The sequence below is a fragment of the Mus musculus genome, chromosome 8, assembly GCF_000001635.26.
Source record: "Mus musculus strain C57BL/6J chromosome 8, GRCm38.p6 C57BL/6J".
NCBI classification, from domain to species: domain Eukaryota; kingdom Metazoa; phylum Chordata; class Mammalia; order Rodentia; family Muridae; genus Mus; species Mus musculus.
The window spans coordinates 70,866,941-70,880,944 of NC_000074.6; the positions used below are offsets into that span (position 1 = coordinate 70,866,941).

The window sequence follows — 14,004 nt, forward strand, 5'->3', positions numbered from 1 at the left end:
CCACGCCCCATGAGTGATGACTCCTCTGCCCCAGCCTCACCAAGGCTTCCAGGTCTTTTGCAGGGATACCAGGCACCCCCTGTTCCCAGGGCTGCCTCTTGGTGCGCTGCAGGACTTGTTCGGTTTAGTAGGCTTTTCTCCCCACGAGGCCTTTAAGACCATGTAGCCACCATAGAGCAAAGGGTGACCAGGAACTCCTGACTCTGCCTGGAGGCCTGGGGTGGCAGGCACGCGCCCCGTGCCCAGGTTAGGAATTTTTGACTTTCCAGTTGTGGGGCTGGAGTCACTCTACTAATCTGATGTATCTTGCTATACTTCCAGCCACATCCAGCATCAGTGTGTCACTCCCTTGGCATCAATGGCCCGTCCCTCTTGATTAGGTATAGGACTCTTTCACATTCTTCAAAGGCCCACTCCATGAAACTTATCCCTTCATCCCAGCCCCAGCCCTTGGGAGCAGGGGACACCTGCATCATTCCTGGTACAAGAAAAACGTCATGTGTGTCAGGTGTCAGTATTTTAGGACTTGATAAATCCCCACCCCCACGCCTACCCTTGTGCCTTAATTTCCCCATGACAGGCCTTTTTTTTTTTTTTTTTTTTTTTTTTTGGTTTCGAGACACGGTTTCTCTGTATAGCCCTGGCTGTCCTGGAACTACTCTGTAGACCAGGCTGGCCTCAAACTCAGAAATCCTCCTGCCTCTGCCTCCCGAGTGCTGGGGTTAAAGGTGTGCGCCACCACTGCACGGCGACAGGCCATCTTAATGTCCTATGATCAGGAGCAGAACATAAGTTCAGTGCCCGAGTCTGTTGAATACTAAGTTCTACATTCAGTACGTGCTGCTGATTGTCTGACCATTGCCTCTCAAAGGTGCTCACCAGCCATTTTCAGATGGGGACACTGCCAGGGTGCAAGCCAGCCGGCCTCACAATGTCATGCAGTTAGCGTTGCCCACAGGCTTATGGGTCTCTCTCCAGCTCCCTCTCAGCTCTTCAGTATTAATGCTGCTAGAAAAAGCAGCTCTGGGTTCAAAGCCTATACTCTTCTCCATCATGGCCAATGATCTTTACCAGACAGCCTCAGCCAGCCCCACACATTTGTGTTCCGTGTGTCAGCCTGGAGAAAACTGCCTTACACCTCAGGCTCAGGGTGGGCACCTGCAGCTCCACCGCTGCTGTGTGACTGACTTCAAGCCTCTCCAATCACCCTGCCCTATCCAGGGGGCGTGCAAGTCCAGCCCCTCCTGTCACCCTTGTGGGACCCACCACACATACAGACATGGGCCTCAGCCTCGCCACAGCCTTTATTGGGAGGGTACTCCACTGGGCTCTGCAGGGCTCACGGGGACTAGGATGTCAGAGCAGGGACCCTCTGGGTTGTTGAGGATGACCTATGGCGCAGCTGGGAGAATCCCAGGCCCGGAACTCTATGAATCCCTGGTCAGGCCTGGCTGGAGGGGGATGAGCTGACTCAGACAAGCTGGACTCAGCCTGGTTCTGTCACTTGGGCGCATTAAAGGGCAGGGCGCGCTGGTTCATCGGGTTGTCAGGGGAGCGCAACCACTCCTTCTTCAGCAGCTGCTTCAGTTGCGACAGCCGCATGTTGGGGTTCTCCTGCTTCAACCGTGGCAGTTGCACCTCCTCAAACGCGGTGAAGGCCGCTCGCATCCGGCGCTCAGGATGCCGGTCAGCTTCCTCAGCCACACTGCAAGTCAAGGAGTCAGGACCCAGACCTAAGTCCCGCCCCAACAAACTCTCCTCTTCAGGGCCCCGCCCACACAGCCCGCCCCGCCCACCTGAGCACTGCGATGGCGTCCTCCACAGTGCGCGCCTCCACGCTGCCCTCTTCCTGCAGGCGCCGGTTAAGGTTCTCTTCCAGTGGCAGCTCTAGGTGGCTCTTAGCCTTTTCCACTGTGGGTGACAGGGACAGAATATGAGAACGAGGCGTTGGCGCGAAGCCCTCGGGGGATTTGCCCCAGGCCACATGCACACCTGGCTCTGCCCGCTGCTCTCTCCGCAGCGAGTCCTCGATCTGTGCACGTGTGACCTTGGCGGGCGCCACACGTGGGGCCTTGCCGCCTTTGAGCCGTGAGTCTTCCTCCTCCAGCAGGCGCTGCGTCTCCTTCTTGCGCTCCAGCTGCTCCAGGCGTCGCTTCTCCTTCTCCTCCTGCAGGGGCAACAGGGGAAGGCTATGTAGACAGAAGCTGCCTGGGTGCCCAGGGTGGAACCCAAGAGGGCGCTGCTCCCTCCTTCCCTATCCCCCCAGGGCACCCTTGTACAAAAGGACCTGGGCAGCTAAAGTGCTTCACAAGGGTATTTCCATGTGCCTTTACCCCAAAGGCAGAGAGGAATGCCTATCTGGGGTCAAAATCAAAGGTGTTTGAAGGCAGCATCTTCCGGAGGCTCCTTTGCCTCAGCGCTATCTCGCTACATGGCTTTTGAATAGCACCCTGCCCTGTGGAATTCCTCCACTAGCTCTGAACATCCCACTCCCACTCTGTCTTCTGGGGACAGAGGGTCTGGGCAGGGTCGTGCACCAGGACAGCTCATCCCAAAAGAAGGTCATCAGTACTGAGAAAGACACACAGAATTCTGATCATGGTGCGAACCTGGAGTACCACCAAGCTGCAGGGGGAGCTGAGGCAGGTGGAGAGGCTGAGCCCGGGTGTTCCAGGCCAGCCTGGGTGATAGAAACAGAACAATGACCAACCCCCTGGATAGCAGGGCGAGGCCTGCTGTGGAGACAGGGTCTCTGTTGCCACCTAGTGGGCAGACACGTCAGCACCAAGCCCGAACCACTCCAGTACCAAGTAGGCACCTGGGGCTGGCTCAAGACAGGCCTCGGTCAGGAATGTCACAATAAGGTTGGAGACAAACACAGACCCACTTCAGCTAGCTTCTGAGTATGCATCCCTCCATGGCTACCTCGAGCCACCTTTCAACACCGAAGCCCATGCCGCCCACCTTGCGTTGCTCCTTCCGCATCACGTGTTTGTCCTCATCCTTCCAGTAAGCATCTTCCAGCTCCTTCTGTTTCTTGGCATCAGCGGCCGCCTTGGCTTCAGCCCTCCGTGCTCGGGCAGCTGCCGACTTGCTGTTCTCGCCCTGGAACTTCTTGGGCATCCCTCAGCAGGCTGCAGGAAGGACACCGTGGAGGGGCTGGACTGTGACTAGGACCCACCCATCTCCAAGACTTTACAGACTGCTTGCAAAAGCGATTTTTTAAAAAACAGGGTCTCATTATGTAGAGCAGGCTGGCCTGACATGATCCTGTCTGACCCTTGGACGCTATTAGGATAGCAAGGAGCAGCGAGTCCCTCAAGTCAGCATTTCCTCTCATTTTATTAACATATATAACAACTCTGTACCCACAAAACGTAGGCAGGGCCTCCACAGGGCGGAGGGAGCTCCACCTGAACCTCCACACTGGAGGACAGGGGCTCTAGCCCTGAGCCATGTCCTCACCCCTCCCTGGTGATTCTAGGAAGGGGCTCTACTGTTGTGTTTCTTCTGAGGCTTTTGAACAATTTTTTAAAAAAGATTTATTGCTGGGCGGTGGTGGCACACGCCTTTAATCCCAGCATTGGGAGGCAGAGGCAGGCGGGTTTCTGAGTTCAAGACCAGCCTGGTCTACAGAGTAAGTTCCAGGATAGCCAGGGTGTCTTGAAAAAATAATTAATTTTAAAAGATTTATTTATTTTATGTATGTGAGTACACTGTCGCTCTTCTCAGACACACCAGAAGAGGGCACCGGGTGCCATTGCAGATGGTTGTGAGCCACCATGTGGTTGATGGGAACTGAACTCAGGACCTTGTGCTCTTAACCACTGAGCCATCTCTCCAGCCTACTGAAATAATTTTTTTAAAACTATAATTACAACGTTGTGCAAAGACCAACACTGCGTACTCCAGAAGACTCCAATCCTATCAGCTGTCACTTCCGTTCCTTGCTCCAGCTCCTGAGCTACTTCCCCTCTGCCTGTCCCTGGAGGTATTTCCGGTTAACAGACTATTCACCATGTGGAATTCTGTCTGGCTGCTGTCACTCAGCACTGGGTTTTGTGTCGTGTCAGAGCCTCTGGTGGCATATGTTGTATGGAGCATATCTAACCGTCCACCAAGGTATGGGCTTTTACAAGTCACAGTGTACTGGAACCCTGCAAGGTGGGTGATGGCTGTTGGGGTGTCCTATTTTAGACTGTGTAGATGGGGGACACTCTGTGGCCTGTGAGCCTACACTGGACCCCACCAGATGAAAGGACACACAGCCAATGTGCCTGGAAGAGACATTGTAGTAGACTGACTCCACGGTAGGCCCCCAGAACCTCAACTGTGGGGTGCTCAGGCATCCCCAGGGTAAGTGACCAAACTGAGGAGTCTGGCCTTCAGGTGAGGGGAGCACCCCTGTTCCTGTCAGGTGTGGTGGTGTGTCCCTGGGAGGCTGAGGCATGGGGACCAGAAGTTTCAGGCCATCTTAGCTACACAAAGAAAGAACCACACCCAGCATGCACTGGCTCAAGGGCTGCAGCCCACTGGGCCTCAGACTTATGCACCGAGCTCCCGCCCAGTGCTTCAGAGTGAGGGAGACAGTTCTGAGTGGCCGGGGACCACCAGGGAATTCCCACCCTCAGGCCCTCTGTTCCCTCTACAGGAGACCCTGTGCATCCTATCAGGAGACACTCCCCACAGACAGCTCAGAGCATGCAAAGGTCCAGTGGCAGGAATGAGGCTGTGTGTTCATTGGGGTCCATGGAAGCTCTGGTGGGTGAGTGAGGGGTAGGAAAGAGGAGGGGGCAGGGCTGGGGACACACTCCTATCTGGCTTACAAAGTCCCATTCAGCTCCCGTGGGCACTGCTGGGTGTGAACACCATGTGGGCAGGGATCATGAGAGCAGGCTATGAGGCCAGTTCATGAAGGGTGAGGGCCCTGACTGGCTCCTAAGCACTGTCTGGCCTCAAATGGGCCATCAGACAAAGCGCAAGGAGGACCGTGGCAACTTGGGTCCCTGTGGTCAAGGCGCTCCTGTTGGCCTCAGTTTTCTCATAGGGATGCTGTGAATTCTGACCCCGTATCATGGGGTAGGCACCCCAGCTGGACCCCAAACAGTCCCTGACTCCCAAGCTCCTCACTAGGTCTTCCCTGTGAGAGGCACACCTGCCTCGTTTGAGCCTTCAAATACACCCACCAGCCCTGCCCTCAGGACCTCACACCCAGCCTGAAACTTTCCATCCTCCTGCCTCAGCAGGATGACAGGCATGCAGCATTATGCTGGGCTCATGTTTCTCTTCTAACCCAATAAACTCCTGCTGAAACTTCAGGGCAAGGCTGGCTGGGACTAGAGGCATGGCTGCCACGCTGGGACAGGTGGATACCTCTAAGCTCCAGGCCAGCCTAGGCCATACAGAGCATCCCTCAAGAAACAAACCAGGGTGCTGGTGAGATGGCTCAGTGGTTAAGAGCACTGACTGCTCTTCCAAAGGTCCTGAGTTCAAATCCCAGCAACCACATGGTGGCTCACAACCATCCGTAACAAAAATCTGATGCCCTCTTCTGGAGTGTCTGAAGACAGCTACAGTGTACACACATATAATAAATAAATCTTGAAAGAAAGAAAGAAAGAAAGAAAGAAAGAAAGAAAGAAAGAAAGAAAGAAAGAAAGAAAGAAAGAAAGAAAGAAAGAAAGAAAGAAAGAAAGAAAGAAAGAAAGAAAGAAAGAAAGAAAGGAAGAAAGAAAGAAAGAAAGAAAGAAAGAAAGAAAGAAACCAGTTCAGGTGTAGCACCAGAGAAGGCCGACCAAGAGCTCCTGACGTTCCCAGACCGGAAATTTCTCTTTAAGGCATTTGGTGGTGGCGTTGTGGGTGTGTGGGTGTGGAGTGGGTATCCGGAGTCATTTGTATCCAGAAAGAGCCTCGGTATCTTGCCCAGGCTATCCTGGAACTCAGAATCTTCCTGACTGAATGTCTACTGTATATATGTCATTTAACAAACCATCGTCATCAGCAAGTTGGGGGCATTAAGGAGTCCGCGAGCACGGACAGCAAAGGACCCTCCTCACTAGGGACCTGATCAGATCCGCACCACCACCTCAGTTTCCGGACCTACCTAGGGTCCGAGGCCGGGCATCGTGGGCCCACGCCTGTGATTCCAGCACTTAGCAATGCTGAAGTAGGAGAATTACACTGAGTTCGAGGCAGCCTAGACTACAAAATGAGCCCAGGACTCTAAATAATCCCCTTCGAAAAGTGCCTACGTGGTTCCCCATGACTGCCAGGCCGCGCGGCAGGAGGAAAGTGACAGAAAACTCCTACTCCTCCTCCTCCAGGAAGCCCTCCCGGCTCGACCTGGGCCGGAAACTGGCTGAACTCCCCGCGAGCTTCTGCGCCTGCGCGCTGGGAGCACCCACCACCGGGCACCCCATCTCCAGTTCCGCCTTCCCGCCGGCAGGACCCCCAGGCCGAGCCGCGCCCGCCCAGCGTGCCCCGCAACCCGGCTCCGCCCGCGCCACAGCCGTTCCTACCTCTTCCCCCGGCACCGGCTCGGTCGCGTGTCAATGACGTCGCCGCGCCTGCGTACTCAACTTTCGGTGGCGCTCTACTCATGACGTTCTCGAATGCCGCCATCTTGGTAGAGTCTGTAGGAGTTTTTCTCTGAGCCAAAATACTAAACCAGTGTTGCCAGCTCTCCTTCTTTCCAAGCAAAATGTTTTCAAGAATAACACGTTATCGGCCCATCTCAGATATTGGTGAACAAAAACGGAAGATAAACGCTAAACTCCATAACGGTGACCTCACCAAGATGGCCGCTGCCCGGAGAAAAGATGGGGAGGCCGGCCCCAGCCCTGTGGCGACGGCCGGGATGTGGTTGCTGTGCCACCAGGGGGCGTCAGTGGCCCACCCGGGGTGCGGGCCTGGCTGCTCTGGGCTCTTTGTCAGGCCAATGGCTCCTCCAACTCAGGGCAAAAGTGAGAAGACATCCCTTGCCCTGTCTGAGTCGGGAAACTGAGGGTCAGACGGAGTAGAAGTTGGATTAGACTAAATGCAACCGACATGGCCGTCATGGTGTCATTCATTCCAGCACTATGGGGCCCGAAGCAGAAGGACTGACTGCAGACCTAGGCCGAAAGTGACACTATCTCAAAAATAATTGAACATAACTGAATTGCTAAATAAATCACAAGCCGGCGCGGGGCGGTGGTGGCGCACGCCTTTAATCCCAGCACTCGGGAAGCAGAGGCAGGCGGATTTCTGAGTTCGAGGCCAACCTGGTCTACAGAGAGTGAGTTCCAGGACAGCCAGGGCTACACAGAGAGATCCCAGCTGCTCGGCGTCCGCTGCTGCCCGAGTCAGCCCCCGCCTTGTTGCTGAAGCCGACTGGCACTGCTTAATCTTTTGCTTTTCTTTACTCCCCCCTCCCCTAGTTCTTTTTTGATGCTTCTGTTGCTTCATTGACGATTAACTTCATCTTAGTCTGCAATACTTAGGATTTTGTGCATCTCTGACACAGTTACTGCCACATCCGGTCATCCTTGGAGTTTCTGGAGCCGTGAATGACCCTGAACTGGTCCCCCTGCCTCATTGTCCCAGGCGCTGGAATGGCAGGCATGGCCCTGTAGGAAAGAAAGCAGAAGGTTCAGTTCGAGGAGTCTATTACTGTGAGCGGGAATGCAGAGCAGGAAAGATGGCTTTGCGGGAAGAGGCGCTGCCCCATCCTCACCCTAACAGCAGCCGGAGCTGGCTCCCCGTCCGTGTGGTGGACTTTGAGAAGCACAAAAGGAAAGGCACACAACTCTCGGCGTGGTGTTTCAGTTTGTGGACTGCTAATGTTGGCTTTCTTGGGCCTTTTGCAGGTGATCAGCCTCTGCAGTGACTGCACGGACCCCAGAGGAGGATGGCCTCCTGTTGAGCCCAGCACACAGTACTTCTGTTGCTATGAATAGGTTCCAATTGTATGAGGATCACAGGAAAAAATTAGCTGAACAGTACCTGGTGTGGTAGCACTGGGTGGGTGTGGTGGGGCTGAGGCAGGAGAATATCATGAGTCTGAGACAGCCTGGGCTACAAAGTAAGATGCATCTTTTAAAAGCAGGTGCTGGGACTAAGAGTGCTTGTAGCTTAGTTGGTAGAGAGCTTGTGGCTCAGTGGGTAGACAAAGGCCATAAGCTGGACCTAGTGGCATCCACCTGTCACCAGGACACAGCTACAGGAGACCCTGAATCAAAAAATCAGCCAAACAAACAAACAAACAAAACCCAGAATGCCGGGCACATGGTAGGAAGCACACACCTTTGATTCCAGCACTTGGTAGGCAGAGCCAGGAGGAGCTCTGTGAGTTCTGGGCTAGTCAAGGCTATATAGAGAGACCTTATTTAAACAAACAAACAAACAAACAGAAAACTGAAAAGTGTGAGAAAAAAAAAGAACTATGAAAAATGCTGTCTGCTTCCCTGAGTGACAGAAGGAAGACTTGTCTCTGTGAGAGGTGACAGCCCGTAGGTACCTTTAGAGAAATGCAAACATTTGTTCCTGGTAACCCATCCTCTAGTGTTTGTTATTAAACTTATTAGTTTTATCTGAATGGCAAAGTTCACAGATGACATTGGTTTGGCACGATAAGTTTGCTGGTTGTTCGGAGACAGAAATTCTTGGAGTAGCCAGGTGTACCTCTTTTTGTTGGTGGTGCTGAAACGGGATCTATGTTCAACAGACTGGCCTAAGGGATTTATCCTCCTCAGCCTCCTAAGTAGCAAGAGTAGAGGTCTGGGTGCCATACCCTGATGTGCTGGGATGGAAGCCAGGGCTTCATGCACGTGAGGCAAGTTCTATATCACTGAGCCACAATTACTTTTAACAACTGAGCCACAGTACTTTTTTTTTCGAGACATGGTTTCTCTGTATAGCCCTGGCTGTCCTGGAACTCACTCTGTAGACCAGGCTGGCCACGACCTCAGAAATCCGCCTGCCTCTGCCTCCTGAGTGCTGGGATTAAAGGCGTGCGCCACCATTGCCCGGCAACAAGCATTCTTAACAAGTGAGCAACAAGCACTTTATCAACTGAGCAACAATCACTCTAACGAGAGTGTGCTATAAGCACTGTATCAACTGAGCCACCAGCTGAGATGCTGCCCAGTCACTACTACTTCCTATGAAGTAGGTTTCCCCGTGACGATTAGTCTGTTCTCAACCCCTGCTGTTTTAGCTACTCATGTAGAGGGTGAGAGAAAAAGGATTCAGCTCAGAATCAGTCAGTGACCACATCTCAAACTAGGGGTTGGAAGAGGAGACCAGGGAGACCTAATACTGGGACTTAATACCCCAGTTTTAAGCTATCTTCTTTGATATAGCACCTTGGAAACACCTTGAAGAACTTCCTATTTGCTCCTCCCAAAAGGTACATTTTTCACACAGTTGCTTGCGAAATTTGTCTACACAGAATCAAGCCTTAATCTTTTGGACATGATATATTTCTCAGGCCATGACCTCAGTCAGCAAGCCCAGCCATCCACAGCCAGAGCAAACTGTGTTATCTTCACACAGTCAGTGGGGCCCAGAGGTACTCAGGGCTACAATGAAGTGGGGTGGGGACAAGACCCAGGGGTAGAGCTCCTGCCCGGACTCTCCTAGGGAGGCACAGGGGTGTGGCTCTGGTGAAGCCCCTGGCTAGAATTCCTCCAGCAAGGGGCTGGGGGCGTGGCTCGGGAGTGGAGCTCCCTCCTGGAATCCTCAGTGAGGGGCTGGAGCCTGTTTTATTATTAAGATTTATTTATTATTATATCTAAGTACCTTGTAGCTGTCTTCAGGCACACCAGAAGAGGGCGTTAGATCTCATTATGGATGGTTGTGGACCACCATGTGGTTGCTGGGATTTGAACTCAGGACCTTCAGAAGAGCAGTCAGTGCTCTTAACCACTGAGCTATTTCTCTAGCCTCCTAGAGCCTGTTCTTAGCTCTGTCCCAGGCAGCCAGCCTGGTCTACAAAGTGAGTTCCAGGACAGCCAGGGCTATACAGAGAAACCCTGTCTTGAAAAAAAACAAAAAACAAACAAACAAAAAAACCCAAAAACAAAGCTTATATGTGAGAAGAGAATGGTGTCAATTTAGTTAAAATGAATCCAGATATCTAAACAAGTCTCAGGTCACTCAGTTAAGGACAGGAGACTCTATGTGTTTTTGTCACCAAGCCAGCACTGCTACACCAGAGGAATCTTCCGGGAGCAGAGTTGGCCTTCCAGGGCCTTCTGCTGCTGTGAGTCCCAGGACGAACTCACAGGTCTGGGTTTGGATCCCATTGGGCCGGGGTGCAGAAGAAGCTGCTTCTAGTTTTTTCTTTGGCCTGCAACCCAGGCCAGTCTGGAACTCGTGGCCTCCACTTGTGCATTGTGATTGGCTGCACAAAGCTCGACCTGGGTTTTAGTTTTGTTGTTTTCTATTACGTCTCTAAGTTACTTGTTTCTTCATTCTGTGTGCGTGTGCAAAGTCCCTAGGATGGCCTTGGGTGTCTCTATATAGCCTTGACTAGCCCAGAACTCAGAGATCCTCCTGCAAGAGTAGAGGTCTGGGTGCCATACCCTGATGCGCTGGGATGGAAGCCAGGGCTTCATGCACGTGAGGCAAGTTCTATATCACTGAGCCACAAGTACTTTTTAACAACTGAGCCACAGTACTCTTTTTTTTTTTTTTTTTTTTTGAGACATGGTTTCTCTGTATAGCCCTGGCTGTCCTGAAACTCTCTGTAGACCAGGCTGGCCTTGAACTCAGAAATCTGCCTGCCTCTGCCTCCCAAGTGCTGGGATTAAAGGCGTGTGCCACCATTGCCTGGTCTGCCTTTTAGGTTTGCGTGTGTGTTACTGTTCCGCCTGCTTGTCTGTGGGCACCATATGCATTCAGTGCTCCCAGAGGTGGTGGGTCCTCTGCAAGAGCAGCCGGGGCTCTTAGCTGCTGAGTTAGCTCTCTAACTCCCATGTCTGGTTCATTTGATCAAAATTATGTGAGTGAGACTTCAGTCTACAGGCCCTTGGCTTCTTTTCCTCTAAGGGACCCCCACATCTGTCAAGCCATAGAATATTCCAACACCAAACTGTTGTCAGTCACTCGGGCTATCCTTCAAACCCTCGATGCCACCCCAAGCCACCCTGAGCCCTGGCCTGTTCTGGACCTTTCAATCAATGGAGTCACTTGCTCTGGGACCGTCTGTTCCTGCACTGTCACAGAGGGACTTGTATGTCAGTCTCCTCCTTGCAGATTCCTGGCCTCTGTCCTAACACTGCACCTTGTGCTGGTCCCCATCCCCTCCCCCCCCCTGCCCCCTGCAGGACTCCAGGTCACTGTGGTCCCAGATCCTCATCTGCCCCTAGGGCCTGCACAGCTGTAGTCCTGCCCCAGCCCTCTCTCCCTTCAGCTGCCCTGGCCATGACTCACCTGCAGGCATCTTGTCTCAAAACAAATGTTTGAGAAAGGACCAAATCCAGCAACCGCAGGAGCCCTGTTCAGAGGTGGGCTGGGCAGGCATGAAGCCCAGTGTGACAAGGCCCCTGGGGACACAAAGCAGAGGCCAAGGGCCTGTTTGCTTTCTGGGGTTGACCCCTCTCCTCCTCTCCCGAGGCAATCTGTTGCACTGGATAATGTGGGCTATGCTGATATGTGGACAAGCAGCAGACTCAGACATCAAACAGCCGCCCTGTGGGGTCTGCTCTTGTGACATGCACAGCTTCAGGAGACCAAAAAACCAACCTCACATATTCTCTCTCTCTCTCTCTCTCTCTCCCTCTCTCTCTCTCTCTCTCTCTGTTCAAGACAGCATCTCACTATATATCCCTGATTATCTTGGAACCCACTCTGTAGACCAGGATGCCCTCGAGCTCATAGAAATCCTCCTGCCTCTGCCTCCTGAGTGAATAAATCTTGTTCATCTTTGTTTTCTTTTTAAAGATATTAATTTTGTTATTTTTAATTATGTGTGTGCCTGGTGCCTGCAGAGGTCAGAAATGGGCATTGGATCCCCTGGAGCTGAGTGAGATACCTTCTGTGGTTGCTAGGGACTGACCTGGACCCTCTACAAGAGTTGTTCCTGAGCCCTTTCTCCACCTCTTAAAATTTGCCTTTCTGCCGGGCGTGGTGGTGCACGCCTTTAATCTCAGCACTGGGGAGGCAGAGGCAGGCGGATTTCTGAGTTCGAGGCCTGTCTGGTCTACAAAGTGAGTTCCAGGACAGCCAGGACTACACAGAGAAACCCTGTCTAGAAACCCCGCCCCCCCAAAATTTGTCTTTCTATTTTTGTTACAGATGAAATGGTGGGGTTGTTCAAAGTCTCGAGGCCACAGGTAAAAGAAAACTGTAATCAAGGAGCAGACAGCATTGGCGTCCATCACTGGTGTGGGGCTCAGGGCATGTGGGCCTAGGACCTCCAGGCTGACACTTTCACAGGCTGCCCCACCAGAACCAGCTGGGCTTCAGTCTGTTCCAGCCCTTGTTTATCCTGACTCTGGTCCACCTGGCCGACCTCCCCTGGATCCCACCTCCATCCTGAGAGTCCTGCTGAGCTCATACACCCTCTCCCTTCTCCCGCTCCTGTTACTGTTTATTGTGTTTAAGGCAGAATCTCTGTGGCCAGGGCTAGCCTGAAGCTGCATGGGAGGCAAGACTCATTCCCTACTCCATTGGAAGAAATGGTATGACAGCCAGGGACCAGGAACTCATCTGCTGGCAATATCACCAGCTCACACATGGTGGGCAGGTGCTCTTCCACTGAAACATGTTCCTGATCCAAGATGCAGGATTTTTAGAAGAACACCCTTCAGAATTTGGTTGGCCTTGCGTTGCTAGGGCAACGGCATCTCAGCTCCTGCTGTGTAACCCATTGCCTGGCCAGCCCTGGCGAAACAAGAGAAGTGCAGTCACAGGGGGCAGGTCACATACCAACCTCATGGGATTCTGTTCTAGTGGGTAATGCTTGTGCTTGAGCTAAGTTTGAGGAGCCCTCGTTCTGAGGGAGGACCCCAATTCTTTCTCCAATGTCTGTGGACAGGTCTTGAATCTTTAATTTGTTTGTCGTTGCTGTTTGGGACTTGAGACAGTCTCAGGCAGCCCAGGCTGGTTCTGTACTCACCCTGAAGTCAAAGATGACACCCTGAGCTTCAGATCCTCCCACCTCCCGGGCATGTCCCACCTAGCAGAGTGAATTTGGGGTTTCAGCATCACAGATGTCCCTGGGGCCACCCAAGCCCAAAGCTGACTCAGCCAAAGGAACTTTACTGCTTCCTGCCAGGTGCTGGCTCTGTTCCTCCTGGCTTCCTGACAGCGCCCCTGCTGCCCCAGAGCCTACAGGAATGTCGGCAAGCTCTTGGCCTGAGCCATGGATGCCTAGACCAGCAGGGGCGACAGACACAGCCACCAGCTCTGTGGGAGGCCCCACCTGGCTTGGGATTGTCAGTAAGGATGGGATGTGGAGGGGAGGAGAGGGAGGGATGCAGAGGGAGGCCCTGTGATTGCTTAGTCCGGGCACAGGCAGTTCTTGGAGAGGTCTGGATTGAGAGTTTAGGGTGAGTCAGCAGGTAGGGAGCTTGTAAGATCCCTGCTCAAGTTGGGCACCTCGGGATAGAGCTGCAGAGTACAGCGGAGGGGCGTGCAGGAGACAGCCCATGCGCATGCAAAAATGCAAAAAACAATATCAGAAGATTGAAGTCAGCTGTGCTGCGGAGGCCACAATGCCGGGGGTGTGCAAGGTTTTCATTCCAGGGACCAGAAGAACCCTGGAGCTTCAGAGGGCCTGGATCACTCAAACATGAGAGGCAGAAACATTCCCGAAGAGCAGCTCACCGTGCTGAGGCACCGGATGTCAGCCTTTGTGCTAAGAGGCGAGCTGGGGAAATTACGCTGCTCCAAGCCAGGGAGTGAACAGGGCTGCTTGCCTGTGTCAGGTGACTGAAGGACAGACATGACACATTCTGGGTGAAGCAGAGCTGCCGCCATCCTGGCTGGCAGCTAATGCTGCTGTGATGTTTACCATCC

The 14,004-nt window shown here is 53.0% G+C and overlaps 1 protein-coding gene across 2 annotated transcripts; it reads right to left on the minus strand.

The window, feature by feature from the left end:
- Positions 1-1,285: 1,285 nt before the first annotated feature.
- Ccdc124 (coiled-coil domain containing 124) lies at positions 1,286-6,550 on the minus strand. 2 transcript variants are annotated; one of them, XM_006509655.4, is made up of 5 exons: positions 6,104-6,528; positions 2,965-3,134; positions 1,993-2,167; positions 1,797-1,911; positions 1,286-1,705 (listed from the first exon to the last, which is right to left on the minus strand). In XM_006509655.4, exons 2-5 carry the CDS (start codon positions 3,121-3,123, stop codon positions 1,501-1,503), a joined length of 654 nt encoding a protein of 217 aa, XP_006509718.1. In that variant the 5' UTR covers positions 3,124-3,134; positions 6,104-6,528; the 3' UTR covers positions 1,286-1,500. The 2 variants fall into 2 exon arrangements, with proteins under 2 accessions (XP_006509718.1, NP_081240.1); NM_026964.3 differs by having other exon boundaries at positions 1,287-1,705; positions 6,519-6,550.
- Positions 6,551-14,004: the final 7,454 nt, after the last annotated feature.